We start from the raw sequence: 27,938 nt of genomic DNA, 5'->3' as shown, positions 1-27,938 counted from the left end.
TTGTTTTGATTTGTGCATTACCCCACTCCACTTTTAAGGGTATGTCACAGCATTTGGGGACATAGGAGATCAACTGGAGCCCATCTGCAGTCCTGTGCCCAGTTCTGGGCGTCAGGAGTTCAGCCTACGCTCGAGTAGGACCCTGGCAGAGACACATGCCCAACTGGCATGTTCTCTCCCTTCTGGTCGATCATTCAGGAGCTTCCTAAGCTTTCTTCAGCCCAAACATCACAGCGACCGATGCCAACCGACACACTTAGGGATCCGCAGAGTCTTCGCAGCTTTGCAGCGTAACAGACCACAGCAACTCAGCATTTTGGCTAATCTACTTTATTTACATATAAACACACAGAGCACTGCAAAACGGCGCTCTCTCTCTCTCTCTCTAGCATCAGACAGCAAAGAGAAAAGGAACAAAGGATAATAGTCCCACTTCACGGAACATAGGAACACAAACATCCTGTCTCCGTCACTTCCCACTCTGTGGAATCAAAACATATAACGTCATGTGAAAGGCAACAATCCCATGACTGCAATCATGGAGCAGGAATTCTAACACTGGGTGCCACAATTTCAGAAGGATATTGACAAACCGGAATGTATACCAAGCAGGACAACCAAGATGTTGAAGGGTCTGGAAACCAAGCCTAATAGGGAATGGTTGAAGGAGCTGGGTATGTTTAGTCTGGAAAAGAGGAGACTCGAGGGCTGCCACATGGAAGATGGAACAAGCATGTTTTCTCCGGCTCTAGAGGCCAGGACCTGAACCAATGGCTTCAAGTTACAGGAAAGGAGATTCCGACTTAACATCAGGAATAATTTTCTAATAGCAAGAGCTGTTTGATACGTTGGAAAGTAGAGGGCGTTTCTTCATTGGGATTTTCTTCTTCCAAAAAATAGCTCCCAAAATTCATTGGGGGAAGCCATGGCTTTTCAATGTGGTATCCTAGTGCTTTTAATATGAGTTGTGGATATGATCTTAGTTGGATAAACACCAAGTGTGGGATGAGCTGTCCCCCTTGCTGAAGGTTTCAAAGAAGGAGCTGAACATCTCTTTGATGCAGGTGTCCAGCACTGAGGTCCCCATCAACTCTTACAGATTGATTTTCAACTAGGCTTGCTTATCTTAGCCACTCATTATCCATGCCACAAACATCCTGGTGTTAACCCCCACTTATAAGAGGTGGGCAGGGGACAATGTCAGGAGTGTGTGCAGGAGCCAGGCCCTGTGACCAGTAGGGCTTCCTAGGACTGGGGCCTTCTTAAGTTTGTTCTGGAGAGGCAAGGCGCAGCCGCACAGGTGAGGTCAATTGGTAACTCACAGCACCTGGTGGCAAGAGCCAGGAAAGGATATCAGGTCAGCAATTCTCTTCGGCTCTTTGCCACAGCAACTCGTTTCCTGCCTTGGGCTTCTTGCTTCCTGATCTTCGGACCTCGGCTTCTTGACTCCTTGCTTCTCGGCCCTCAGACCCTTGACTTTGTGACTCCTTGCTTCTCGACCCTCAGATCCTTGACTTCGTGCCTCCTTGCTTCTCAACCCTTGGACCCTTGACTTCGTGTCTCTCCCTGCTTCCTGACCCTCGGACCCCTGGCTTCTGGACTCTCATTCCTGTTCTCACCCTGCTATCTTGCCCCCAGTCCTGATGTCCTCAGCCGGGACTTCGATTGCTCATAGACCAGAACATGACAGACAAGCCCATAGCAGATTTACATTGGATTTTAATGATCCAGTGATACTTTCTCAACACAGAGATGTTAAAAAGGCTCCTTACACCTCCCAAGAAGTAGAATTCTCCTGACATGAAGCACTGGGGAACCAGCGCTTCATGACTCATGGGCCAGAGCATAATGAATAATTACACACCCCATTTCATTTACAAATTGCTCATCGCCATTCAAACCTTGACTGCTGCCTGGCCACAGAGCAGCTCTTGTGTCCATCACAAAGGCAATGACATGGAGACCAGCTGGTTAGGAACAGAGGTGTGCAGGGGAAGAAATGCTGTCACAAAGGCAGCAGTAAAAAAAGTGATTGTCATTCAACAGCAGTCTAGTGTCCAGATCAAAAGAAATAACAGTATACTCCATTCTGCCTTGGTCACACACACCCTGGACTCCTGAGGATGTTGACAAGCTGGAACATGTGTAGAGGAAGGTGACCAAGAAGATAAAGGGTCTGGAAACCAAGCATTGCTAGGAATGGTGGAGATAGTTGGGTATTTTTAGCCTGGATAAGAGGACACTGAAAGGAAATAAAATAGCCATCTTAAAATATCTGAAGGGCTGTCCCATGGAAGATGGAGCAAGCTTGTTTTCTCCTGCTCTGGAGGGTAGGACCTGAACCAATGGATTCAAATCACAAGAAAACAGATTCTGACTTAGGAAGAACTTAGGAAGAGCTGTTCCATAGTGGAACGGTCTACCTTGGAAGACTGTGGACTTTCTCCTTCGTTGGAGGTTTTTAAAGCAGAGGCTGGATGGCCATTTGTCATGGATGCTTTAGCTAAGATTCCTGCATGGCAGGGGGTTGGACTGGATGACCCTCAGGGTCCCTTCAAACTTTACAATTCTATGATGCTCTGATTCAAAGAAGAGAAGGGTAGCAGAAGGGTAGGTTCAACTCCAAGTATCTTCAGTCATAGCAATAAACCTGAGCTCTTGGATTGGTCTTCTGAGTCAAACGTTCTCAAAGGAGGACTTTCAGCCCAGCTTTATTAATTATCCTCACTCTCCTATTGGCCACACTGGAATATCCTTTATTTATGAATTATAGATATGTAGTAATTGCACCTCCTGGCAAATAGAAGGGGAAGAAATGGAGGCAGTAAGAGATTTTACTTTCTTGGGCTCCATGATCACTGCAGATGGTGACAGCAGTCACGAAATTAAAAGACGCCTGCTTCTTGGGAGAAAAGCAATGAGAAACCTAGACAGCATCTTAAAAAGCAGAGACATCACCTTGCCGACAAAGGTCTGCATAGTTCAAGCTATGGTTTTCCCAGTAGGAATGTATGGAAGTGAGAGCTGGACCATAAAGAAGGCTGATCACCGAAGAATGGATGCTTTTGAATTATGGCGCTGGAGGAGACTCTTGAGAGTCCCATGGACTGCAAGAAGATCAAACCTCTCCATTCTGAAGGAAATCAGCCCAGAGTGCTCCCTGGAAGGACAGATTCTGAAGCTGAGGCTCCAAGACTTTGGCCACCTCATGAGAAGAGAAGACTCCCTGGAAAAGACCCTGGTGTTGGGAAAGATGGAGGGCACAAGGAGAAGGGGATGGTAGGACGAGATAGTTGGACAGTGTTCTTGAAGCTACCAACGTGAGTTTGACCAAACTACAGGAGGCAGTGGAAGACAGGAGTGCCTGGCGTGCTCTGGTCCATGGGCTCACGAAGATACGCTCACGACTAAACAACAACAACAATTGGACAGATATTCAAGAAAGCTGGAGCTATTTCAAATGCTCAGGCTGCAGTCTCGTGCATTTAGGTTAGATATATGCCAAAAACTGAAAGCATTTGGCTTCCCCCATATAATCTTGGGAAGTGTAGTTTGTTGAAAGTTGAACATTGGGACATTTGCAGGGTATGAGACTACATCAATTTAGTTGATTTAGAAGAGGAAGAAATCTGCAAGTCTATATTCCAAACCAGAGGCAGTGCAGGGTGTGGGACACCCCAGTTTGCAAAGCATTTAGTCCCAGAGAGCCCTTGGATTTCCCTGAAGCTGGAGGTCGACTGTGCCCAATGGAGTTTTAGTTGATGTGATCTGACAAGCTGACAGTCCAAAATGGTACTGCCCTGGGCTCCACAGCTGTGACACTCGGTTTTTGGAATCTTTGGGCATTTACTGCCTCCAGGTTATGCAGCCTCCTTTGGTACTGCTCCTCTGATGCTTAGCGAATTTTTACTTGCTTCGACTCTGCAGTCCTTTAAGGAACATGTCGCCCATCTGAGTGCCTCATAGCGTGAGCCCAGAGTCCAATAGAGATCAAGACACAGTCACCAGTCACCTTTGTGACTCAACCTCCTTTCGCATCGGTGCCAGTAGAAACCAGGTTGAGAATCTAAAAGAAAAAGCTGTGGAACCAGCCTGACTAGTATGTTTGAAAGGTGAATGGCCTTAGCTGGCCATTGGAGTGTTGTCACCAGCATCTCAAAGAGTGAACTATGTGACCATAGCAGCAACCATCTGTCATGGATGCTTTAGTTGAGATTTCTGCCCTTGGTGTGCCTTCTAACTCTAACATTCTGTGATTCTATGAACAAAGTGATGGTACACTCTAAGAAGGCAGCAGTTATTGCATATAATCATGGACATCCTTCTTAAATCGTCAACATCCTTCTTAAATCGTGGTGCCCAGAATTGGACGCAGTATACCAAGTGTGTTCTAACCAAGGCAGAATTACTTCCTTTGATCTGGACACTATACTTCTGTTGATGCAGCCTAGAACAGTATTCTCTCCCCCCCCCCTGTTGCATCACACCATTGATTCATGTTAAGTTTGTGGTCCACCAAGACCCCTAAGTCCTTTTCACATGTACTGCTGGTAAGCCAGGTGTCCCCCACTTTATATATGTCCATCTGGTTCTTCCTGCCTATGTGCAGAACCTGACATTTGTCCCTATTGAAATTCATTTGGTTGGTTTGCACCCAGGTCTCCAATCTGCTAAGGTTATTTGGAATTCTGATTCTGTCTTCTGAGGCATTAACTATTCCTCCCAGTTTGGTGTCATCTGCCAATTTGATGAGCATCCCCTCAATTCCTTCATCCAAGTCATTTAGAAAGACGTTGATCAACAATGGGCCTCTCATTGGGCTGGATGCTGGAAGCTGGAGACTCATTGTATTGCTCTGGGCTGGACCCAGAAGCTGAGTATGGGGCTTCCCTGGAAACATAACGAGGAAACAGGATCTGTTGGGAGTGTTAATGCTGTGAGTCCCTTCACCCCCCCACTCAGGTTGTATAGATGTGTAAACATCCTAAAGTTACCACCACTACTATTGACCTTCATTCCAAGGAAACTGAGTCCTGGGTAAGTGCTGGAACCCATCTGTCTCCCTCACTGCTCAGAGGTTGTGGTGCACACAATGGAGTTCTGGCTTCCTTGGTTCATCCAAGTGAGTCAAAAGCCTTTTCAACTAGAAGGTCAACTTAAGACCTCAAGATCCTACTGGATCAGGTCAATGGACCATCGAGTTCAGAATTATCTTCTCGCAGCGGCTTGTGGGAAACCCACAAGCATGATTTGAGCACAAGAGAAGCTCTCTCCTCTTGTGGTTTCCAGCAACTGGTATTCAGAAGCATTGATGCCTCCATCTGCATAGCTTGTAGCCATTGATAGTCCTCTTCTCCATGAATGTGGCTAATCCTCTTTTAATGTCATCCAGGTTGGTGGACACCACTGTCTCCTGTGTGAATGAGTTCCATAAGGGATCCTTTTTAGGGTGCGTTCATGAAGCACACCTGGTTCGCTCAACGCTTGCTGCCATAAACTGGAAATGATTCAAATTAGAGCTCCAAATAAACACCTGCACTTTGTCACATCACAGCGGAATACACAGCTGCTTGGATGTCTCTGCCGTGTCCCTTGGAAGATTGCACCTCCAAGCTTAGAAGCATCCCAAAGCCCCGAATGAACCCAGCCCTATAAATGTTTCATGGCAGATGCACTTATTTGAGGGAGGGCGGGACAGATTTAAAGCAATAAATAAATAAATAAAACGAGGGCTCTGAATGGAAGCATGAACGGCTCAGACCTAGCAAAAGGTGAAGTTGCCACATTCGTTCACTTCATTTAGCAACTCCCCTTTCCGTTCTGAGGGAAGCAGCTGCTTCGGGGAGGCAGCGGGGAAAAGCTTGCATTAAGGTAAGCATAAAAACAGCAGGTGCACAAACGCTGCCTTGTAAACTGACAGTACTCTCATACCTGTAATCACAGGCAAGCTTTCGTATTCAGCCAATGCAGCAGGCCAGGAAGGGAAGGGGAAAAAAAGGAGGGGGGAAACCATTGAAAGTGCAGGTTTTATTAGGGCCACCTGCTCCTATCCATTCCTAAATGGAAATTAAAACAATACGGCTTAATTGCATCACACGCCGATCGCACAAACAATGTTGCGGTTTGCCTATCCCGTTGTTAACAACGCAAGGGAAGCCCGAAGTGGCTTGTACTTTGTTAACATGAATTAGAATCTCCACTTCTTCCCTAATTAGGGCTGTCCCTGGTTGCCCAGCTATCCAGGTCTGTGGTACTCCAAATCATGCCTGGTATTTTCTAGCACTTGGAAATGTTCAAAAACAATGATCATCATCATTTTGGCAGTGGAACAGACTCCTACAAGAGGCGGTGGACTGCCCTTCCTTGGAGGTTTTTAAACGGAGTTTAGATGGCCATCTGCCATGGATGCTTTCGCTGAGATTGCTGCATGGCAGGGGGTTGGACTAGATGACCCCTGGGTCCCTTCCAAGATTCTATGACCATAACAATCCTCAATAATATTTATATACTGCTTAACATGCAAAATGCCTAAGCCGTTTACATAAAATAGAATAAGGTACCGTATTTTTCCATATATAACACTCCCCCCCATGTAGAAGACTGTATTTTGGGAGACTCCAAATTAAGAAAATGGGGGGGAAATGCCCAGAGTTGTTGAGATATTTTGGGGGGGGGGATTTCTCACCCACCAGACCTACACTGCCACTCGCACGTATCACAAATGCCTCCAATCCACTGTCCCCAATTACCTGCCCAATTGCCACAGCGACAGCCAATCAAGCCCAGCCCTTGACGCAGCCACCAATAACACGCCCAATAGCCATGGACACTTTCTGGCTCCCGGAAGCAACATATAACACGTCCCCCCATGCACTACCCATGTATAAGACGAGCCCCAAATGTCTAAACATTTTAATAAATAAAAAAACCCTCGTCTTATACATGGAAAAATACGATAATTTTATAAAATGTGCTTATACTACATATAAAACCCAAATATGTCAGCAGAAACTGATTCATTGGAATCCTTGCACAACAAAATGATCCTTGCCATATTTTAGAGGGGAGTCTGGACTAGTAAAGAACTGCTAGCATGTCCATTGTATCTAGCAGGATTTCCATTCTGTTTTCCTTGGGACCATCCATATGTATTTGTGTGTGTGTCTGTGTGTGTCCGTGTCCTTTTGGGGTTACATTTCCTGCAAGGGAGCTGGCTAAACCCTGTGAGGAAGCAACAGATGCAGCTGAGACACATGAAGATGAGGAGAGGAGGCAAGTGTGAGGGACTGAGGTTGAATCCTGACAAAACAGAAGTACTGTTTTGGGGGGACAGGGGGCGGGCGGGTGTGGAGGGTTTCCTGGTCCTGAATGGGGTAACTGTGCCCCTTAAGGACCAGGTGCGCAGCCTGGGAGTCATTTTGGACTCACAGATGTCCATGGGGGTGCAGGTTAATTTTGTGTCCAGGGCGGCTGTCTACCAGCTCCATCTGGTACGCAGGATGAGACCCTATCTGCCCGCAGACTGTCTCGCCAGAGTGGTGCATGCTCTAGTTATCTCTCGCTTGGACTACTGCAATGCGCTCTACGTGGGGCTAGCTTTGAAGGTGACCCGGAAACTGCAATTAATCCAGAATGCAGCAGCTAGACTGGTGACTGGAAGTGGCCGCCAAGACCACATAACACCGGTCCTGAGAGATCTGCATTGGCTCCCAGTACGTTTCTGAGCAGAATTCAAAGTGTTGGTGCTGACCTTTAAATCCCTAAACGGCCTCGCTCCTGTATACCTGAAGGAGCGTCTCCACCCCCATCATTCAGCCCGGACACTGAGATCCAGCACCGAGGGCCTTCTGGCAGTTCCTTCCCTACGAGAAGTGAGGTTACAGGGAACCAGGCAGAGGGCCTTCTCGGTAGTGGCGCCCGCCCTGTGGAATGCCCTCCTTTCAGATGTGAAGGAAATAAGCAGCTATCTTCTCTTTAAAAGATATCTGAAGGCAGCCCTGTTTAGGGAAGTTTTTAATATTTAATGCTGTATTGTTTTTAACACTCGATTGGGAGCCACCCAGAGTGGCTGGGTAAACTCAGCCAGATGGGCGGGGTATAGATAAATTATTATTGTTGTTGTTGTTGTTGTTGTTGTTGTTGTTGTTGTTGTTGTTATATCATCATCCAGTTAGTCAGAAGAAGAAGTCTTGCTTCTCTAAGCATCCATGGGGTGGGAGCATGTTCAGGAATCAACCCAGGGAGCACGATACTCACAGGTCTCAACACACGGAGGACCAAAAGGTGCTCAGTTATAGAGAAGATGCTTTCTAACATGCATTCGCTCTTACGCTGTCATGGAAATGAAAAGACCTTTGTATTTTGAGGGGTTTGTAGTGCACAGCAATGGCTCCACTTGTGCCTAGACCAAGGGTCAATAAACGTTTTTCGCAGGGGGCCGGTCCACTGTCCCTCAGACTTTGTGGGGGGCCAGACTATATTCCAAAGGACCCCCCCGACTCTCCCCTCACTTCTCCACAGCACCGGACGAGCCCTGGTGGCTGCTTACCTGTGCTTTGCGAGTGCCAGAGGCTGGCAGCGGCGGGACAATGAGCGGCGCGAAAGGACTTGCTCCAGAGAGGGGCTGCTTAAAATGGCACTCAGCCAACTGTGGCTCAACAAAGCCCAGCTCCCTTCCTCCTCTAGGCAGGGCGAGGAGAAGCCAGGAGGAGGGAGGGAGGAGGCGCCACCGCAGTGTGTGAGAGGGAGAGGGGCGGGAAATGGCACAGCCCGAACAATCAGAATTCACACACTGATCCACGTGGCAATTCCCGGACCATCTGCAGGCCGGATCCAGAAGGCAATTCGGCCAGTTCTGGCCCCGGGGCCTTAGTTTGCAAACCCATGGCCTAGACCATCATTAGCCTGTCTGGAATCCTTCATTAGTCAGTCACATCTCTTGTATTGCATTCAGACATCTGCTGAGAAGGATGGCCAATTTCCTATCTATTGCTTAGTCACAAGACAGCAAGGCCAGCCACCTGTTAAAGGAGCCCTGGTGTCTAGCCATGGAGTCCCTGGGAACGTTTATGTTTGCCAGCTATGAAAACGGCTTGGAAACTCTCCTCTATGGGCCACAGCACAGTCCGTGGCAGTCGAAGGAGCTGCATGCTAGCTATTTCTGGAGTCCACTGCTTCTGGTGGGTTTCTGAGGACAGAAGAGACATCAGGTGTCTTCTGCTTTGCACTTGGCTCCTGATTTTCTTGTCCTACCAGTAAATAGAAAGCTGCTTATCAAGGAACAGCCCCAACCTTTGCTCAGATGATGAGATAGAAGAGATAGAGAGCTTTTTTGCCACAACAGAGTAACAAGATGGTCATGAGGACCTCATGGCCAAGCCGGACATATCACCTGTCAGTCACAGGCAAAACTTGGGATCTCTCACATGTTTTAGGCCATGGGTAGGCAAACAAAGGCCTGCGGGCTGGATCAGGCCCAATTGCCTTCTGGATCTAGCCCGCAGGTGGTCCGGGAATCATTGCGTGGATCGCCAGCTTGTGCGTTCTTTCCCTCTCCCTCCCTCGGCGGCGCGTCCTCCTCCCTCCCTCCTCCTGGCTTCTCCCTGCCCTGCCTAGAGGAGGAAGGGGGCTGGGCTTTCTTGGTGTCAGCAACAGCAGCAGAGCTCGAGCGGCTGCCATTTTAAGCAGCCCCTCTCCGGAGCCCTTTCATGCGCCACTCTTCCCCTGCTGCTCGCCAAGACGCAGGTAAACAGCCACTGGGGTTCGTGGTGCTCTTGCATCATTTTCCCCTCTACAAAATATAGTCCGGCCCCCCACAAGGTCTGAGGGACAGTGGAGCGGCCTCCTGCTGAAAATGTTTGCTGACCCCTGTTCTAGGCCCTGTTTCGTAGTACGGGTGTACCCACACACATTTTTCCAGAGTCCATTCACAACTCTGCCTATTCTCGAACACGTCTAGCAGTTTGCATGTGCCTATTTCATTCTTGCCACAATGCAAAAGGACCTTTGGTAGAAGCTTTAAAAGACTGCGGCTTAATCCCATTTCCCCACGGGACCACATCTGCCGGCGACACAATCTTTTCAATCAGCTGTCTAGTTAGGATGCTCCAAGAATGGAGAGCACAACAGGCGTAAAGGATGCATTTTAACACCATTTTTCAAAGAACAACAGTTGCTAATTGCTTCGTTTTCTGTTGGGAAAAGTCTGCTTAATATGCAGGTCTCAAAATGATGTCTTTAATGCAAGCTGCCAGCAGAGGGAGAAAAGTCATTTAAATCTTGGGAGGGGGAAAGGAGAAAGAGAGAGGTTAAGCTCTCATTTTAGGAACACTCTCCAAGTCACTTCCAAACACGGTAAGAGAGTTACTGTTATAGAGCCAGGTTCAATTTGCCCAAATCATTTTAAATAGCATGGATCTAATCAGGATATTTTTCTGTTCCTTAAAACACACACACAAACTTACTTGGTGTTGGCTGGCCTTAGCCAACTGCTCATTGGCAGATTGTACATTGGAGGAGGCAGTCTCGATGTTGGCTTCAATGCTATCTGTAAATTAAGATAATAGAAAGTAATTACATGGAATGGAGTAGTGAGCAAATCCCGAAATTTAATTTAAGTTATACATAACCCAAGTCACACTCAAAGTGGTTGACAAAATATAGGACCAACAAGCAATTACAGATGCAAATGACAACAAATTAAAACAAAAGAGAGGCATTACAGGAAAAGAGGAATTCTGCTTTAAAATCCCCCCTCTGCAAAATAAATAAACAATAAACACACATATATTTTTTTCATAAAAATAATAATACAGGATAGTGTCACCAGCAGCATAAAATGTACCCAACAATCAGGAGGGAAATGACTCTTAAAGCTGCCACAAATTCTTTGGCCCGGGGAGTTAATTACAAATCAAAGCTGGATGCGAAGAGCGTCTCTTGCTCAAAGCAACACCTCCATCTCTCACCTAGGGGCTTTCTTTAAAAACAAAAAATCCTCTGTTTGGCACTAAAAGAACCATCAGATTGGGCCAATTCCCCTCTCCTCTGCAGAAGACAAGAGCCCACATCAGCTCAGAAAGAAACAGCCACAGCAGTGGCCCATGGGGCTGGGTGGGATAATTTAAATGCTACATTATCAGACAGAAGCTGTTCTGCTTTGCTTGGATATTTTCCAACGGTGACACCACCACCGCCAGCGAGTCGGGAGTGGGACCCCTTTCGCTGCATGGGAAACTCCTCAGAAAATAAATCTTGCCGTAAGGGACACCATGACAAGGGTCACGGGAAGTAACTGATGCATGCTATCATGTAGCTTGAGGCTTTCACATCTGATATGTCTCCCGGAGCCCGGGAAAAAACCGAGAAGCTTAATTCTGTGCAAAAAAGGACTGCCAAGGAAGAAGACAGACACATGGGTTGTTGATGTCTCCTCGATCTCTCGCCACGTCCATCAAGGAGGGCACCCATCAGCTCTGAGCAAGGATGGCGGGCGAGGGCTGCGGGTCTCCCAACAGGTCTGTGACACAGACAATATCCATACAGGAAAATAAACTAGTGGGATTTCTATTCCTGGATGTTGTTCCCAGCTTTGTCCCCCCCCCCTCCACTCCCCAAAGCACGTTCCTTCTTCATGGTCTCCCAAGACAGACAGATGCCAAGCAACCAATTTTGACACTTTCAGCAGCTCACATTATGCATGAAGCATGATTGAGGGGTGAACTGTATGGGGACGAGAGTATGTGATGCTTTGCCACGAAATGTCTAGGATTGTCAGAGAATTCTGACAAAAGCAGAAACGGAAGAGGAAATTGAGAGGGTCCACTTGCAGAAATCATTCCAACAAGCACAATTGGCATTTGCTGTTGTTTTCAACCCGTCAATGATATGCAGTTGATTACGGTCCCCGCTCCCTCCTATTTGCATTGCGTAATGAGTACTATAATGATCCTAGGGCTATGTACAGCATTAATTATGTAAATTGCATAAGTTGCTTAATTCTGCCACAGTGGACAGCAAGACGAATAATGTGGTTTTTGGCAGAAGACAAGCTGCAGCAGAAAGAAAACAAGGCACCATGACAGGATAGCTCAGTTGGTGAGAGTGCTGATAATGCCAAGGTTGCAGGTTCGATCCCTGTAAGAGGCACTTGCATATTCCTGCATTGCAGGGGGCTGGACTAGAGTCCCTTCCAACTCTATAATTCTGCGAGTCTATGTGATGGATGATGTTAAGATTGCCCTCTTGGTAGTTCTGCCACCCTCAATAGTTCAGGTGGTGGTGCATCGGGAAAGTGCACTCTCTGTGTAGCCCCTAAATTAGGATGTGCCTTGCATCTTTACACAGAGCTAAGGGAGGAAGTTCCTCCTTCAGCTCATTGAGGTTTCAAGGTTCAGATTAATTCTGCCAGAACCAACATTTTGCTTTCCCAAGCAATCAGGGTGCGTCTGCACTGCAAGATTGTATAGTGTCCTCTGTCCCTCTGTCTCAAAAATCCCAATGTGCTCACAGGGCTAAAAGGGTTAGTGGCCTCTGCACACGCTCCAACATTTCTCTGATGTAAATAGGGACATCCTATTCCATAGTAAAGGGACGTGGGTGGCACTGTGGTCTAAACCACAGAGCTTAGGGCTTGCCGATTGCAAGGTTGGCGGTTCAAATCCCCGTGATGGGGTGAGCTCCCATTGCGCTGTCCCTGCTCCTGCCAACCTAGCAGTTTGAAAGCACACCAAAGTGCAAGTAGATAAATAAGTACCTCTCTGGCAGGAAGATAAACAGCATTTCCGTGCGCTGCTCTGGTTTCGCCAGAAGTGGCTTAGTCCATCAACTCCCTCGGCCAGTAAAGCGAGACGAGCTCTGCAACCCCAGTTCGCGACTGGACTTAACTATCAGGGGTCCTTTACCTTTACCTTATTCCATAGTAATAATAATAATTTTATTATTTATACCCTGCCCGCCTGACTAGGTTGCCCCCAGCCATTCTGGGCAGCTTCCAACATATATTAAACCATTATTAAAATAAAATATTAAACATTTAAAAAGTTCCCTATACAGGGCTGCCTTTGGATGTCTTCCAAAGCTTGTATAGTTACTTCACATCTTGGCCTGGGGGTCCCATAACTCCATTCACTGTCCCTGGAGGAGAGGGACCTTTGCTCTGATCCAGCCTGGCTATCCCTATTTCTCATTTCTGCCTTTCTGCTCCTGGTACATGCTAGCCTCTCTTAGCTGTGCACCAGGAAACTCCTCTCCACTTGAGTACTTCTGGGGAATCTCTGGCTCCTTTGCGCAAAGAACATTTTACATCCTGAAGCACATTTCATTATCTGAAGGCGAATATTTGTCTAAACTCCTCAGTTGGGCTGGCAAGATTTTCTCAGAAGAAGAAGAAGAAGAGTTTGGATTTGATATCCTGCCTTTCACTCCCCTTCAGGAGTCTCAAAGCGGCTAACATTCTCCTTTCCCTTCCTCCCCCACAACAAACACTCTGTGAGGTGAGTGGGGCTGAGAGACTTCACAGAAGTGTGACTGGCCCAAGGTCACCCAGCAGCTGCATGTGGAGGAGTGGAGACGCGAACCCGGTTCCCCAGATTAGGAGACTACCGCTCTTAACCACTACACCACACTGGCTCTCAGTTAATGTGAAGGCACTCGTTGGTCTGTTTTCCTCTCATTCTAATGAAGGAGATGTGGGGCTTCTTCCTCTTAGCTGACATTTCACATTAGGCTCCCTTTGAATTTGCAAGAGGCTGCACCTCACAACTCGCAGGGAGAAATCCCTGGCAAAGAAGGATGCTGTTGTAAGCCCAGGTCCCTGGAGATTGGAAAGACTTTGCAATTCTTCAGAGAGAATGTGAACCACTGTAGGTGAACAGTAGGGAAAACAAACAGAGCCTATGGGCCACATCAAACCTGCAAATGTGTGGCATCTGATATATAAAACCACATTCCCTATTTGCAGAGCTAAGCCATCTAACTTGCTCCCACCAGGTGCAACGATGGCCAGCAACTTGGGATGGCTTTAAAGGGAATCGGATAGATGTGTGGAGAATAAGGCTGTCAAACCAATGCAAGTTGTGAACTAGCATTTCATGTAAGGAAGGACATTCAGACATATGAGCTTCCACCCCAAATATGCAGTCTAGAGATGTATAGTCCAGACGCAGATTGCTTGTGAGAACTAGACCTTTGCAGGTGTAGTGGTTAAGAGCGATGGACTAGTAATCTGGTGAACCGGGTTCGCTTCCCCACTCCTCCACATGCAGCTGCTGGGTGACCTTGGGCTAGTCATGCTTCTCTGAAGTCTCTCAGCCTCACTCACCTCACAGAGTGTTTGTTGTGGGGGAGGAAGGCAAAAGGAGATTGTTAGCCAATTTGAGACTGCGTAAAGGGACCCCTGACCATTAGGTCCAGTCGTGACTGACTCTGGGGTTGCAGCACTCATCTTGATTTATTGGCCGAGGGAGCCGGTGTACAGCTTCCGGGTCACGTGGCCAGCATGACTAAGCCGCTTCTGACGAACCAGAGCAGCGCATGGAAACGCTGTTTACCTTCCCGCTGCAGCGGTACCTATTTATCTACTTGCACTTTGACGTGCTTTTGATCTGCTAGGTTGGCAGGAGCAGGGCCCGAGCAACGGGAGCTCACCGTGTCACGGGGATTTGAACTGCCGACCTTCTGATCGACAAGTCCTAGGCTCTGTGGTTTAACCCACAGCGCCACCTGGGTCCCTTTGAGACTCCTTAGGGTAGTGATAAAGCGGAATATCAAATCCAAACTCCTCTTCTTCTTCTTCCACTGTATCCATGAAACTGAATGGTAGAAGGCTGAAGACGGACAGTGCTTTTTCACAACAGCAAATAGTCATGGAGGAGAGGACTGCCAAGGGCTATTAGTCATGATAACCATGCTCTGCCTCCACAGCTTCCAAACACAGGTTGTTGGAAACTGCAGCAAAGGAGAATGTTTTTGTGCTTGAATCCTGCTTGTGAGTTTCCCATTTAGGCACTGGTTGGCCACTGTGAGAACATGATGCTGGACTATGTGGTCCATTGGCCTGAATACCAGTTGCTGGGGCATGTGACCTGTTTGTGTGCTCATGATCCATTTTTGGACCCCCCCAGAGCCATCTGGTTGGCCACAGTAGGAAACAGGATGATGTGCTGGATGGGCCTTTGGTCTGATCCAGCAGCTACTCTTCTTCTGTTCTTAGTATGGGATATCCTGGATTTACAAAGCTGTTGTACTACCAACCTTACTGTATGCTTATGAAACATGGACCACTTATAAACGCCATCTCCAACTCCTTGAAAGATTCCTTCAACAGCGTCTCTGAAAAATTCTACACATCACTTGGGAAGACAAGTGAACTAATACCAGTGTACTGGAAGAAGCAAAGATCACCATTGTTGAAGCAATGATTTTTCGACTTCAACTTCGTTGGACTGGTCATGTTGTGAGGATGCCTGATTATCGTCTTCCAAAGCAACTATTCTATTGAGAACTTAAAAATGGAAAGTGTAATGTCAGTGGTCAACAAAAGAGGCTTAAAGACACTCTCAAGGCAAGTCTTAAAAAATGTAGTATAAGCACCAGCAACTGGGAAACACTGGCCTGCGAGTGCTCCAATTGGAGAACAGCCTTTACCAAAGGTGTCATGGGCTTTGAAGACACTTGAACTCAGGACACAAGGGAGAAACGTGTTAAGAGGAAGGCATGCTTGGCAAATCCACACCGTGATCAACTCCCACCTGGAAACCAATGTCCCCACTGTGGAAGGACGTGTGGAACCAGAATTGGCCTCCACAGTCACTTATGGACTCTTTGTTAAAACTGTATTTATGGAAGACAATCTTACTCGGCTATGAGTGATCGCCAACGAAGAAGAAGAAGAATCCTGGATTTAAGGAACATCACAAAACAAGCAACAAACCAACAGCATTATGCTACAATGATACCTACCTATTGTGTCACCCTGCTCATATACCATAGAGGCCAGGTCCTTGATGATCTGGTTTACATCCAGCATATCACTCTGAAAAGAATAAAGAAAATCAGCATTTTCTGCAAACTAAGCAACAATACATGAGATTTTTTCCTGGTCTTATGAAAAACAATTTTCATTTAAATATCAAAGAGTTGTTCCACCTGAGCAAGAAGCAGCGTGCTCTAGGCTCTGGGGGACTCATGAGCGGAACACCTTCCTATGTTCTTACATGAGCATTTGAAACACCACATCTCACTTTACATGCTCTCAAAGTGACGTCCAAGCCATCTTCGGGTCATGGCTTTAAGTGGGATTCACTAGACTACCCTGGTCCCTGATGAACTGGCTTTGCAGAACACCCCCCCCCCCACCAGATGTGCTCTCTTCCAAGCTCAGTTATCCAATGCTCCCTCAAGAACGGCTCCCTTGAATATTCAATTCCACGGTGCCCAGCTCATTTGCAAGTTTGCTCCTTCTGGGATTAGGACCTGTGGCGTCTGAGTAATCGCAGCCCCGCTGCTTGGAACGCTAAGCTGTCTCCCGTAATGAATTCATCAGAGGTGCCAAGTGGATCTATGCTCTTTTGGGGGAGAGAGTTCATTATGTGACTGTGAATACCACAGTACTTAATTATGTAATGCAGTAAGAATCTCATTAATTTGTAATAAAGCTGGAAAGAGTCATTGTGAATTACTGAAGGCGCGCGCGCGCACACACACACGATTGAGCCACTGAACAAATCCAAGAAACAAAAACCAAGAAAAAGAGAAGAGGAAGGGAGGAAAAAACAGAACAAAGGCTAGGGATAATGTCTCACAAATATTATCCGTTCTCTTTGTCATTAAACACAATAAACCTTTAATTATTTATGCTAATATTAGTGAGAGCTGGACCATAAAGAAGGCTGATCGCCGAAGAATTGATGCTTTTGAATTATGGTGCTGGAGGAGACTCTTGAGAGTCCCATGGACTGCAAGAAGATCAAACTGATCCATTCTGAAGGAAATCAGCCCTGAGTGCTCCCTGGAAGGACAGATCCTGAAGCTGAGGCTCCAATTCTTTGGCCACCTCATGAGAAGAGAAGACTCCCTGGAAAAGACCCTGATGTTGGGAAAGATGGAGGACACAAGGAGAAGGGGACGACAGAAGGACGAGATGGTTGGGACGGTGTTCTCGAAGCTACCAGCATGAGTTTGACCAAACTGTGGGAGGCAGTGGAAGACAGGAGTGCCTGGCATGCTCTGGTCCAGGGGGTCATGAAGAGTCAGACATGACTAAATGACTAAACAGCTAAACAACAATATTAACAGTTGCAAAAGGGTCTGCAGAATCCTGGGGGAGGAACGGGGGGTAACTTTTAAATCAGGGGCTGAGAAGCTTTTCTATCTTTTTCCCAACCCAACCCAAGGACAATCCTCTGTTGGCCACGTGCCTGAGGTCTTCGTTGTGAAGGAGGTTTGCTTAGAATCACAGAAACATAGAAGTGAAGGGTTGGAAGGATCCCCAAGGGTAATGTATTCCAACCTCCTTACAGTGCAGTAATCTCAACCAAAGCATTCATGGCAGAGGACTATCCAACCTCTGTTGAAAAACCTCCAATGAAGGAAGTCTACAACCTCCTGAGGAAGTCCGTTCCACTGCCAAGCAGCTCTTACCATCTGGAAGTTCTTCCTAATGTTGAGCTGGAATCTCCTTTCATGTAATTTGAAACCCCTTCCCCAGAGAGCTTAATGTCAACAGCACATCCAAAGCGCAGCCATACTACTTGGCTCTTTGGCTGCAACAGGAACAGATAGATTAAGAGATCCAACACATGCTTCTATCACGACAAAAAGAGCCCAAAAGATTGGTATTGGGTTACAACTGACCTATTTCCACTTTGAGCAATTGCATATCAGAACCGGCCCTCCCATGAGGCAGAATGAAGCAGTGGCCTTGGGTGGCAGAATTCTTTGGGGGCCATGGGTGCCCCACCTCTGTTTGACAGTGGCTTCTGGAGAGATCTCAAGAGATTTCACTGGAAGCTGTCCCAGCTGTATGACCCCAGGAAGCAAAACGTTGATGGCAGGGACATCATTGGCTCCTGGTACGTTTCCGAGCACAATTCAAAGGGTTGGTGCTGACCTTAAAAGCCCTAAACAGCCTCGGCCCAGTATAACTGAAGGAGTGTGTCCGCCCCCATCGTTCAGCCCAGACACTGAGGTCCAGTTTTGAGGAACCTCTGGTGGGTCCTTCACTGTGAGAAGTGAAGCTAAAGGGAACCAGGCAGAGGGCCTTCTCGGTAGTGGTGCCCACCCTGTGGAACACCCTCCTATCAGATGTCAAGGAAATAAACAGCTATCTGACTTTTAGAAGACATCTGAAGGCAGCCCTGCTTAGGGAAGTTTTAAATGTTTGATGTTTTATCGTGAGTTTAATATTCTAATGTGAGCCGCCCAGAGTGGCTGGGGAAACCCAACCAGATGGGTGGGGTATAAATGTATTATTATTATTATTAGCAGAGCAGCACCTTTCTGTTTCACCTTAAGGGGGCCGCCCCTGCCACATATTCAACAAAGGAGCACTAAATCCCCAGAAATGGATGGTTGTTGTTTTTTAATACTCCCTGCCTACATGTGCCTTGTCTCTACATTAAACAAACAAACAAACAAACAAACAAACAAAACCTCCTATTTAGGGCTTTAAAAGTCAGCACCAACACTTTGAATTGTGCTTGGAAACGTACCAGGAGCCAGTGTAGGTCCTTTAGTGTTATATGGTCCTGGCAGCCGCTCCCACTCACCAGTCTGGCAGCTGCATTCTGGATTAGTTGCAGTTTCCGAATCACCTTCCAAGGTAGCCCCCTATAGAGAACATTGCAGTAGTCCAAGCGGGAGATAACCAGAGCATGTACCACTTTGGCAAGACAGGGAGCAGACAGGTTCCAGTCACCATACCAGATGGAGCTGGTAGACAGCAACCCTGGACACAGAATTGACCTGCACCTCCATGGACAGCTGTGAGTCCAAAATGACTCCCAGGCTGCGTATCTGGTCCTTCAAAGGCACAATTAGCTCCTCAGGACCAGGGAATCCTGCCCACCCCCTGTCCCCTGAAACAGTACTTCTGTCTTGTTAATGAAGGTTAGCAAAGGTCCTAATCCCTGAAATATCGACTTTGGACTGGGAAAGCCCACACCTTGAATTCCCAGAGTGCTGCCGCCAGTCAGTTTAGAGAACATTGAGGTAGATGGAACAGTGATCTGACCTGATGGTTTGCTACATTCTTGAGAGCATTGAGAAGTATGACCTCACACGACCACCTCATGTCTGACGTGGTGCAGTCCAGAAGCGGTGCAGCCCATAATTTCCCCACTACACGATGCCAAGAGCCTGAATCATTTTTCCACAAGTGCGTGGAGCTGTGGGTTGAATGCTACATTTGATGGTGGTACATAGTCTTCACACACCATCTTCCTCTCCAGCACACAAACAGGCATATTTAAGGAAGGAGAAGACGCCAACAGAATGACTAATAAACTCTAGAAGTGGGAAATGATCTGCGCATAAAGCAAACAGCAGAGGAAGGTGTTTCTCCTGAGAGCAGACAGAAACGTCAGCTTGGCTCTCAAAACCACTTTCCCACTTTCCTTTTGCTGAGCACGGGAGGCTTCCCACTTCATTAGTCCAGATGGCAGAAGCCTCTGGGACTTTGTAATTCATATTGGAAAGCAGGAAACCAAACCAAACCAAAAATAATAATAGTACGCTGTTTCTCACAATAGACGGAGCCTTCTACAGATCACTGTCTCCTACCTGCCTCCCTAGATAAATTAATTGCCCACCAATATAATGCCATCCTCTGGTTCCACTATCGGCATCATGAGGGTGAACGGGACACATTGAACTCTGAAGATCACAGAGATTAAAATCTCATCAGGTCGCTGAAACAGGGCAGGCTGGCTCAAATTGCATAGGGTGGACAAACAGTAGCTCCAAAAGCACCTGCAGCGAGTAATGGGTACAGCTAAATATAGCACCTTTCCCCCGCTCCGAAATAGAAAATGAAACACCAATGATGGAAATGTGGACTATAAAGCAGGGGTCAGAAATGTCAGAGCAACACGCATTGCCACAAAAAGAGAACACCCTTGAGTTTTAGTCCTTTTTTGTGCTTTTAGCGCACAGAAATTTCACAGGGGGCGTCCAAATGGCGGGGTTGTAATTCTCCCAGTTTAGGCATCTCTTTATATCACAGTACTAGCGTCGCCGCATCACCCGAGGCTCAAGTCTTGAGATTCAGCAGGTGGGTGCTAATTGCTCAGAGGTGGTGCCTGTTACATCTAGTGATGGATGAATCCCTCAATTTAGGCTGCCCTTTGTGTATGCTCAGGAATGCAGGTGGTGCTGTGGGTTAAACCACAGACCCTAGGACTTGCCGATCAGAAGGTCAGCGGTTCAAATCCCCGGGATGGGGTGAGCTCCCGTTGCTCGGTCCCTGCTCCTGCCCACCTAGCAGTTCGAAAGCACATCAAAGTACAAGTAGATAAATAGGTACCACTCTGGCAGGAAGGTAAACAGCGTTTCCGTGCGCTGCTCTGGTTCGCCAGAAGCGGCTTAGTCCTGCTGGCCACATGACCCGGAAGCTGTATGCCGGCTCCCTCAGCCAATAAAGCAAGATGAGCACCGCAATCCCAGAGTCGGACACGACTGGACCTAATGGTCAGGGGTCCCTTTATCTTTACCTTGTGTACGCTCAAAGCAGGAACAAAAGTGTTGCATGGTGGTACACTACTGGAGAAACATATTTGGGGGGACAGCAAGCAAGGAACAGAATGTTTACACAATGGATTAATATTTCAGCTTGGGGGCTGCATTCCCTTCTACGCTTCCTTCTAAGGCCCACACCCCGTCAGTCTTTGGGGCTGGAGGAAAAGGTTGGCAGTGTTGGGATGCGTCCGGGGGGACGGGGGCATTTTTCAGGCCCCCAGCTGGCTCCAGCCGGCAGCAGCAGGGCGAACTCCGGTTCTCGGAACAGCATCTATCAGCGACTCGAGCCTCAGAATCCTTCAGAGACTAAGTACGCTCTAATCAGCAGAGTGAATAACTTTTCACAACGGAAGTGGCAGATAGAGGCATATGGAAGCATACCGTATTTTTCGCCCTATAGGACGCACTTTTCCCCTCCAAAAATGAAGGGAAAATCTGTGTGCATCCTATGGGGCGAATGCAGGCTTTCGCTGAAGCTTGGAGAGTGAGAGTGGTCGGTGCGCACCAAACCCCTCTCACTCTCCAGGCTTCAGGAAGCTATCAACAAACCTGGGGAGCCTGCAGGAGTTCCCGCAGGGCTCCCTAGGCTGCGGATAGTAGCCTGCTGCCCAGAGCGCGGGGCACGCTGAAGCACAGCGCCCCGCGCTTCGGGCAGATATCCTTTTCTATTCTAAAAACTACGGTAGGTGCATTTTTAAAAGCTCGGGCTTCCCCCGCGGCTGGGGGGGGGGGATATTTTTCTTCTTCTTTATTTTCCCCCAAAAAAACTTGGTGCGTCCTATGGGCCGGTATTTACAGGCGTTTATTCAGCATCAGGAACAAAGGAAAAACATGTCTGCTTCCCTTCGTGTCCAAGCAAACAGCAGCATAGCAAAAGATATATACAATGGAAGTTCCCAGCTGACTGTGCTGGAAGTAAACAGACATGTGACATACAACAATCCACACATCTGTTCTAAAGGTGGAATGGACCGGACTTCCGGAGGTGGCGCGAATGGCAATGGCTGCCCTCTTCTAACCGGGAGAGGGAAGCTCCGCTGAGAACGGGTCGTCCGCTGCGGCGAAGCGGAGACCCACTTTGGAAAACCACAGGCGGCAGAAGCCTGTGGTCTCGGGACCCGGCGGGCGCCAGGAGCAGCCCCCAAAACGTTGAAGGAACCCCGTAAGGGGCTCCAGATCGTGGAGGGGGTAGCGGCGCTGTGGGTCGTTTCACAGTCAATGGAGCGAAGCCGCGCTGCTGTTGCCGGTGAGCGCGGACCTCTCTTCCTGAAACTTCTGATCCGGAAAGCAACAACCCATGAGTAATAAGGACTTTACAAAATTTTGAGACCCAAAAACATTGAATTTGGCTGAAAGCGGAGTGACGAAAAACAGGAAGTCCGTCTTCCGCTGACACTGAACTTCAAAGTAAAGAGCTGGAGGAGTGGAGGCAAAGAGTGAACTTTTTACTTAACTGATCTGGGCACCCATGGAAATTATTTTTAAGCAGAATAAGAACTTTAAGCAACTGATTTTATGATTTTCATTTGGACTGTGATACCTTTCTTCTATTTGGATTACAACTTAAGCAAGAAACCCAGGTGCTGGAGCTACCTGAGTAACTGAGCAGCCAGTCTGCAGGGTTGGATACTTTGAACTTAAACTTTGAAACAATCTGAGGGAGTTTGAACTGGCTACTTTGAAGCACCTTTCGGAATACCAGTAAGCACTGTCTGAAACACTGTGGCTTTTTAAATACTAACTCTGCTAAAACCTATCTTATTGAAGGTTCCTGGACATTAAATTAGATCTTACTAATTTTATTGGAATTGATCTCTTCCCTAAAGACATTTTAAGCTCCCCCTAGAGGATTTGGGATTTACAGCAGTGACATTGTTTTACTTTCCTTTTCCCGGCCTCCTGTTTGACTGTCACCATCTGGGCCGTTGTTTTCTCATGGGAACAACTCAGCTTGACCTTGACTTTTAGATAACTTTGGAATGAGTGGCGCAAGAAGAAGGGCAGCAAGAACCAGACAAACAACTTTAACAACTTTAACCGCAGCCTCTCAGGCAGAAGCTGCTTCTCTGCCATGGGCAGGGGAGGGAGAAACTGAGGAACTACAATTGGAAGATATGGCCTCAGGAGCAACTGGCTCTATTTTGGAGAAAATTCTTGAAAAATTGGAATCTTTGGATAAAAAAGTCGACCAGCAAACAGCTAAAATCGATCAAAACACAGAATGTTTAAATAGATTAACTGGACAAGTTGCACAGAATGTACAAGCAATTGGAGAATTGAAGGAGACTGCAGGTGAAAATCGGAAATTGGCTGAGGATACCAGCCAAAGACTGGGAAATCTAGAAAAAGAGGTAAGACCACTCAGTAAACAAGTAGGTGAACATCAGACCTATCTCTCCATGATAGAACTGCGGAACAGGTAGACCAACTTAAGGATAAGGTCGGTACCAGAAGCGGAAGAAGGTAACCTAGCTGAGTTTTTGACTAAAGAATTTTCCAAGTTTTGGAACTTAGAGGAAAAAGATTTCAAAATCATATCAGCCTTCAGGCTTGGAAGACTTATAAAGAAAGAGAAGCCCAGAGACTGTTTAATAACACTGAGATCAAAGGAGGAAAGGGACAAGATTTTGGGCCTACATTACGGAAAGTCACTGGATATCTCGGACAAAAGAATTGAAATCTACAAGGATATTCCTAAACAACTGCTGGACCTTAGATCTGACTATTTGGAACTAGTAAGACTGTTGAGGAGCAACTCAATCATCTTCAGGTGGGATTTTCCTCAAGGATTATCTTTCACTTTTAGAGGGAAGAAGATTAAAATCAGAACACTGGAAGATAGAGACAAATTTCTGATCGCGTACGGAGAGGACCTTCAAAAAGGACTTGAACTACCCTCGGGGCCTGAAGATCCAGCGAATAAGGTACCACCCCCAGAAAAATAACCAGATTTATTCAGGATGTCTCTGCAACTTTTGAGCTGGAATATAAATGGCTGTAACATCCCGGAAAAAAGGAGGAAAATTTTTCATATATTAAAAAGGGAACAATTGGACATTATTTGCTTACAAGAAACACATGTGACTAGGCTCCACAGAAAAGTGTTAATAAACAAAAGACTTGGCCAGGAATTTATATCTTCAGACATAGTAAAGAAGAGAGGCATGGTGATATATGCAAAAGAGAGCCTGTCACCTAAATTTTTATTTAAAGATGAACATGGAAGAATTCTGGCAATCGAAATACAACATCAAGGAGAGAAGATTCTGATATTAGGAATTTATGCACCAAATGAAGGGAAATCGGAATTTTATAAGAAGTTGCATGAGATCATGCTGGACTATCTGGACTATGACAACATCATTATGATGGGAGACATGAACGGGGTCGTATCAACCAACATGGATAAGTCACAAAGCCAAAATGTCACAAAAGACGGCTGACTACCAAAGACCTTTTTTGAATTGACAGACAATATGGACTGGATTGATATCTGGAGAACAAAGAACCCCTTGGGAAAAGAAGGAACATTTTTCTCTGAAGCCCAGCTGACTTGGACAAGAATCGACCAAATATGGATAACTAGAGGTCTGGCACCCAAGGTCAGAAAGGTGGAAATCTGCCCAAAGACATGCTCCGACCATAACGCACTGAAAATGGACATGACACTATTACCAACCGGCTCCTTTAGATGGAAGATGAATGACAATTTGCTTAGAGATCAGGAGATTATTAAGAAGGCCCAGAAAGCTTTGAAGGACTACTTTGAGATAAATATGAACACTACGGTGGGATGCAAGTAAAGCTGTGATGAGGGGGTTCTTGATACAACAGAATGCTGTAAAGAAAAGGATACAAAATGACAGAAAAGACAAGATTTTGGAGAAAATAAAAGAATTAGAGAAGAAGTTAAGATTAAATCCGAAGTCACAGCCGATTTTGAGAGAAATCAAACTCCATCAAGCACAATATTCCAAACTGATAAATCAGGAAATAGAGTGGAAGATTAAATTAATGAAACAAAAAACTTTTGAATCGGCAAATAAATGTGGGAAACTGCTAGCTTGGCAGTTGAAGAAGAGACAAAAATTAAATACAGTTACAAATCTGGAAATTGAAGGAAGAAACATTCAGAACCCCACGGAGATCAGAAAGTGCTTCCAGAAATACTTCAAAAAATTATATACTCAAGGGCCGCAGGACGAGGTTGAGATTAAACAATTTTTGGAGAAAAATGGACTTAAAAAATTGTCACAAGAAAATAGATCACTCCTGAACAGCAAAATAACATGCCAAGAGATTGAAAAAGCCATTCAGAACATGCAACTGGGCAAATCTCCAGGGCCAGACGGCCTGACCGCCAAGTATTATAAGACATTAAAAGACTATTTGATTCAACCAATGATGGAGGTCAGCAACGAAATCATGGAGGGGAAGAGGGCGCCGGAATCGTGGAAGGAAGCTTTCATCACATTGATACCAAAATCAGAAACTGAAAAGACACAACTCAAGAACTATCGTCCCATCTCCCTTTTAAATGTGGATTACAAAATATTTGCAGATGTCTTGGCAAGCAGACTTAAAAGAGTTTTAAATGAAGTAATTCATAAAGACCAGGCAGGCTTTCTCCCAGGTAGACACATGTTTGCGAATACAAGGAACATTATTGACATCTTGGAACTTTTGCAAACAGACATAAATACAAAAGCAGTGTTAATCTTTATAGATGCGGAGAAGGCCTTTGATAATATCTCTTGGAAATTTATGAAGGGAAATCTAAAAGAAATGGGAGTGGGACGGGGTTTTGAGAATGGGATTGATGCAATATATTCAGAACAAAAGGCTAAATTGATAGTTAACAATGTGGTTACAGAAGAGTTTAAAATTGAAAAAGGAACACGACAAGGCTGCCCGATTTCCCCTCTGCTATTTATATCAGTTCTGGAGGTGCTCTTGAATATGATCAGAGGGGACCGGTTGGTGGAAGGGATTCAGGTTGGAGCGAAACAATATAAACTTATAGCTTTTGCAGATGACCTAGTTTTAACTTTGCAGGAGCCAGAATCTAGTACAAAAAGAGTATTGCAACTGATACAAGACTTTGGTCGGGTAGCGGGATTTAAATTAAATAAACAGAAAACCAAGGTGTTGGGGGAAAATTTGACAGATACAGAGTCAGAACGGTTTCAGAGAGAAACAGAACTAACTGTGGTTAAAAAAGTAAAGTACCTAGGGGTAAACCTTACAGCAAAAAATCTGAGTCTATTTAAGGACAACTATGAAAAATGTTGGTCTGAAATTAAGAGAGATTTGGACAGTTGGACAAAGTTGAAGCTTTCTTTGTTAGGCCGAATTGCTGCTATTAAGATGAATGTATTGCCAAAAATGTTGTTTTTGTTTCAAACATTACAGATTGTGGACAAGACGGAGTGCTTCCGGAAGTGGCAGAGAGACATCTCTAAATTTGTCTAACAGGGCAAAAAGCCCAGAATTAAGTTTAAGATATTAACTGATGCGAAAGAAAGAGGGGGCTTTGCCCTGCCAGACTTAAAGTTGTACTATGAAGCCACAGCTTTCTGCTGGCTAAAAGACTGGCTACTTCTCGAAGACACTGATGTACTGGACTTGGAAGGTTTTAATAATGCTTTTGGTTGGCATGCATACTTATGGTATGATAAGGTTAAGAGCAATAAGGCCTTTAAGAACCATATTGTCAGGAAAGCAGTATTTAATGTCTGGACAAAATACAAAGACTTATTGGAAAACAAAACTCCGAGGTGGCTTTCACCTCTGGAAGCTAAGGCCCGAAAAAGACCCAATATGGAGGCCAAATGGCCAAAATATTGGGAAATATTAGAAAAAGATGGAGACAATTGGAAATTGCAGAGTTTGGAGAAAATGAAGGATAAAGTGCGAGACTGGTTACATTACGCTCAGATTAAAGAAGTCTTTAAAAATGATAAAAAGTTAGGGTCCCAGGTGGAGAAATCGAAGTTGGAAACAGAATTGTTAGAACCAAAGACTAAGGTATTATCAAGAATGTATAACCTGCTGTTAAAATGGAATACACAAGACGAAATGGTTAAATCGGCTATGATAAAGTGGGCTCAGGACATTGGGCATAACATTATGTTTGAGGACTGGGAAAGGTTGTGGACCACTGGGCTGAACTTCACTGCATGTAATGCTCTGAAGGAAAATGTAATGAAAATGATATATAGATGGTACATGACCCCAGTTAAACTTGCCAAAATATACCATTTGTCTGATAATAAATGTTGGAAATGTAAAGAAAATGAAGGAACATTCTTTCACCTCTGGTGGACCTGCCCTAAAGTGAAGGCCTTCTGGGAAATGATATATAATGAGTTGAAAAAGGTGTTCAAGTATACCTTTACTAAGAAACCAGAGGCCTTCCTTCTGGGCATTGTCGGCCAGAAGGTGTTAAAGAAGGACCGAACATTCTTTATGTATGCAACAACGGCAGCAAGGATACTCATCGCTAAGAGTTGGAAAACTCAAGATCTACCCACACTGGAAGAGTGGCAGATGCAGCTGATGGACTATATGCAACTGGCCGAGATGACTGGCAGAATCCAAGACCTGGGAGAAGAGAGGGTTGAAGAAGACTGGAAGAAATTTAAGATTTATTTACAAAAATATTGTAATTTGGTTGAATGTTAAGAAGGATGCTAGATCACAAATAATTGTCCACCACTGAATTAGATCCGAATTTGACGATAAGTGAGATTAAGGAAAATATAAATCTTTTGGAGAACTGCTAGATCCTATTTAAATGAGCGGATATAAGATTGTAAACAAGATGGTAATTTGCTTGGAAAAACTTTTTTTAACGATGTAAGTGAGAGCGGGAGACGTGAGAGAGTCCAAAGAAGTGACGAAACTATGTTATAAGTAATGTTGTTTATTATTTATGCATTTGTATTCAAAAACCTTAATAAATATTTATATATAAAAAAAGGTGAAATGGACCTATATCCTAACAGGCAGATCAATGAATGCAAATTTCAACTATGTGTACAAGCGGCTAGTTTCCATAAACACCCCCTTCCCAGCCCTCTCTATCCTCCTTCTAGGCAAGGAAGAGGCAATATTAGAGTTCAAGGATACATCCCAGCCAGCAATAAGCTCTCAAGGAGGGTGCAAAGCAGGAATGGTGAGTTTTGGTCTGGGGAGAGTTTTGA

General features: G+C 45.8%; 1 protein-coding gene across 1 annotated transcript in view; it reads right to left on the bottom strand.

The window, feature by feature from the left end:
• TSNARE1 (t-SNARE domain containing 1) overlaps positions 1-27,938 on the bottom strand; it is a 398,451-nt gene that overhangs the window by 84,294 nt on the left and 286,219 nt on the right. Inside the window, exons 9-10 of the mRNA XM_083749428.1 lie at positions 15,961-16,033; positions 10,464-10,546 (exon numbers count right to left, since the gene is read on the bottom strand). Coding sequence (XP_083605554.1) covers positions 10,464-10,546; positions 15,961-16,033 — 156 coding nt within the window. The remainder of the gene's footprint in view (positions 1-10,463; positions 10,547-15,960; positions 16,034-27,938) is intronic.

The sequence above is a fragment of the Podarcis gaigeae genome, assembly GCF_964106915.1.
Source record: "Podarcis gaigeae genome assembly, chromosome: 7".
Classification (NCBI taxonomy): domain Eukaryota; kingdom Metazoa; phylum Chordata; class Lepidosauria; order Squamata; family Lacertidae; genus Podarcis; species Podarcis gaigeae.
Note: the sequence above shows the minus strand (reverse complement) of the source record. Positions and strands in the feature narration are given on the sequence as shown.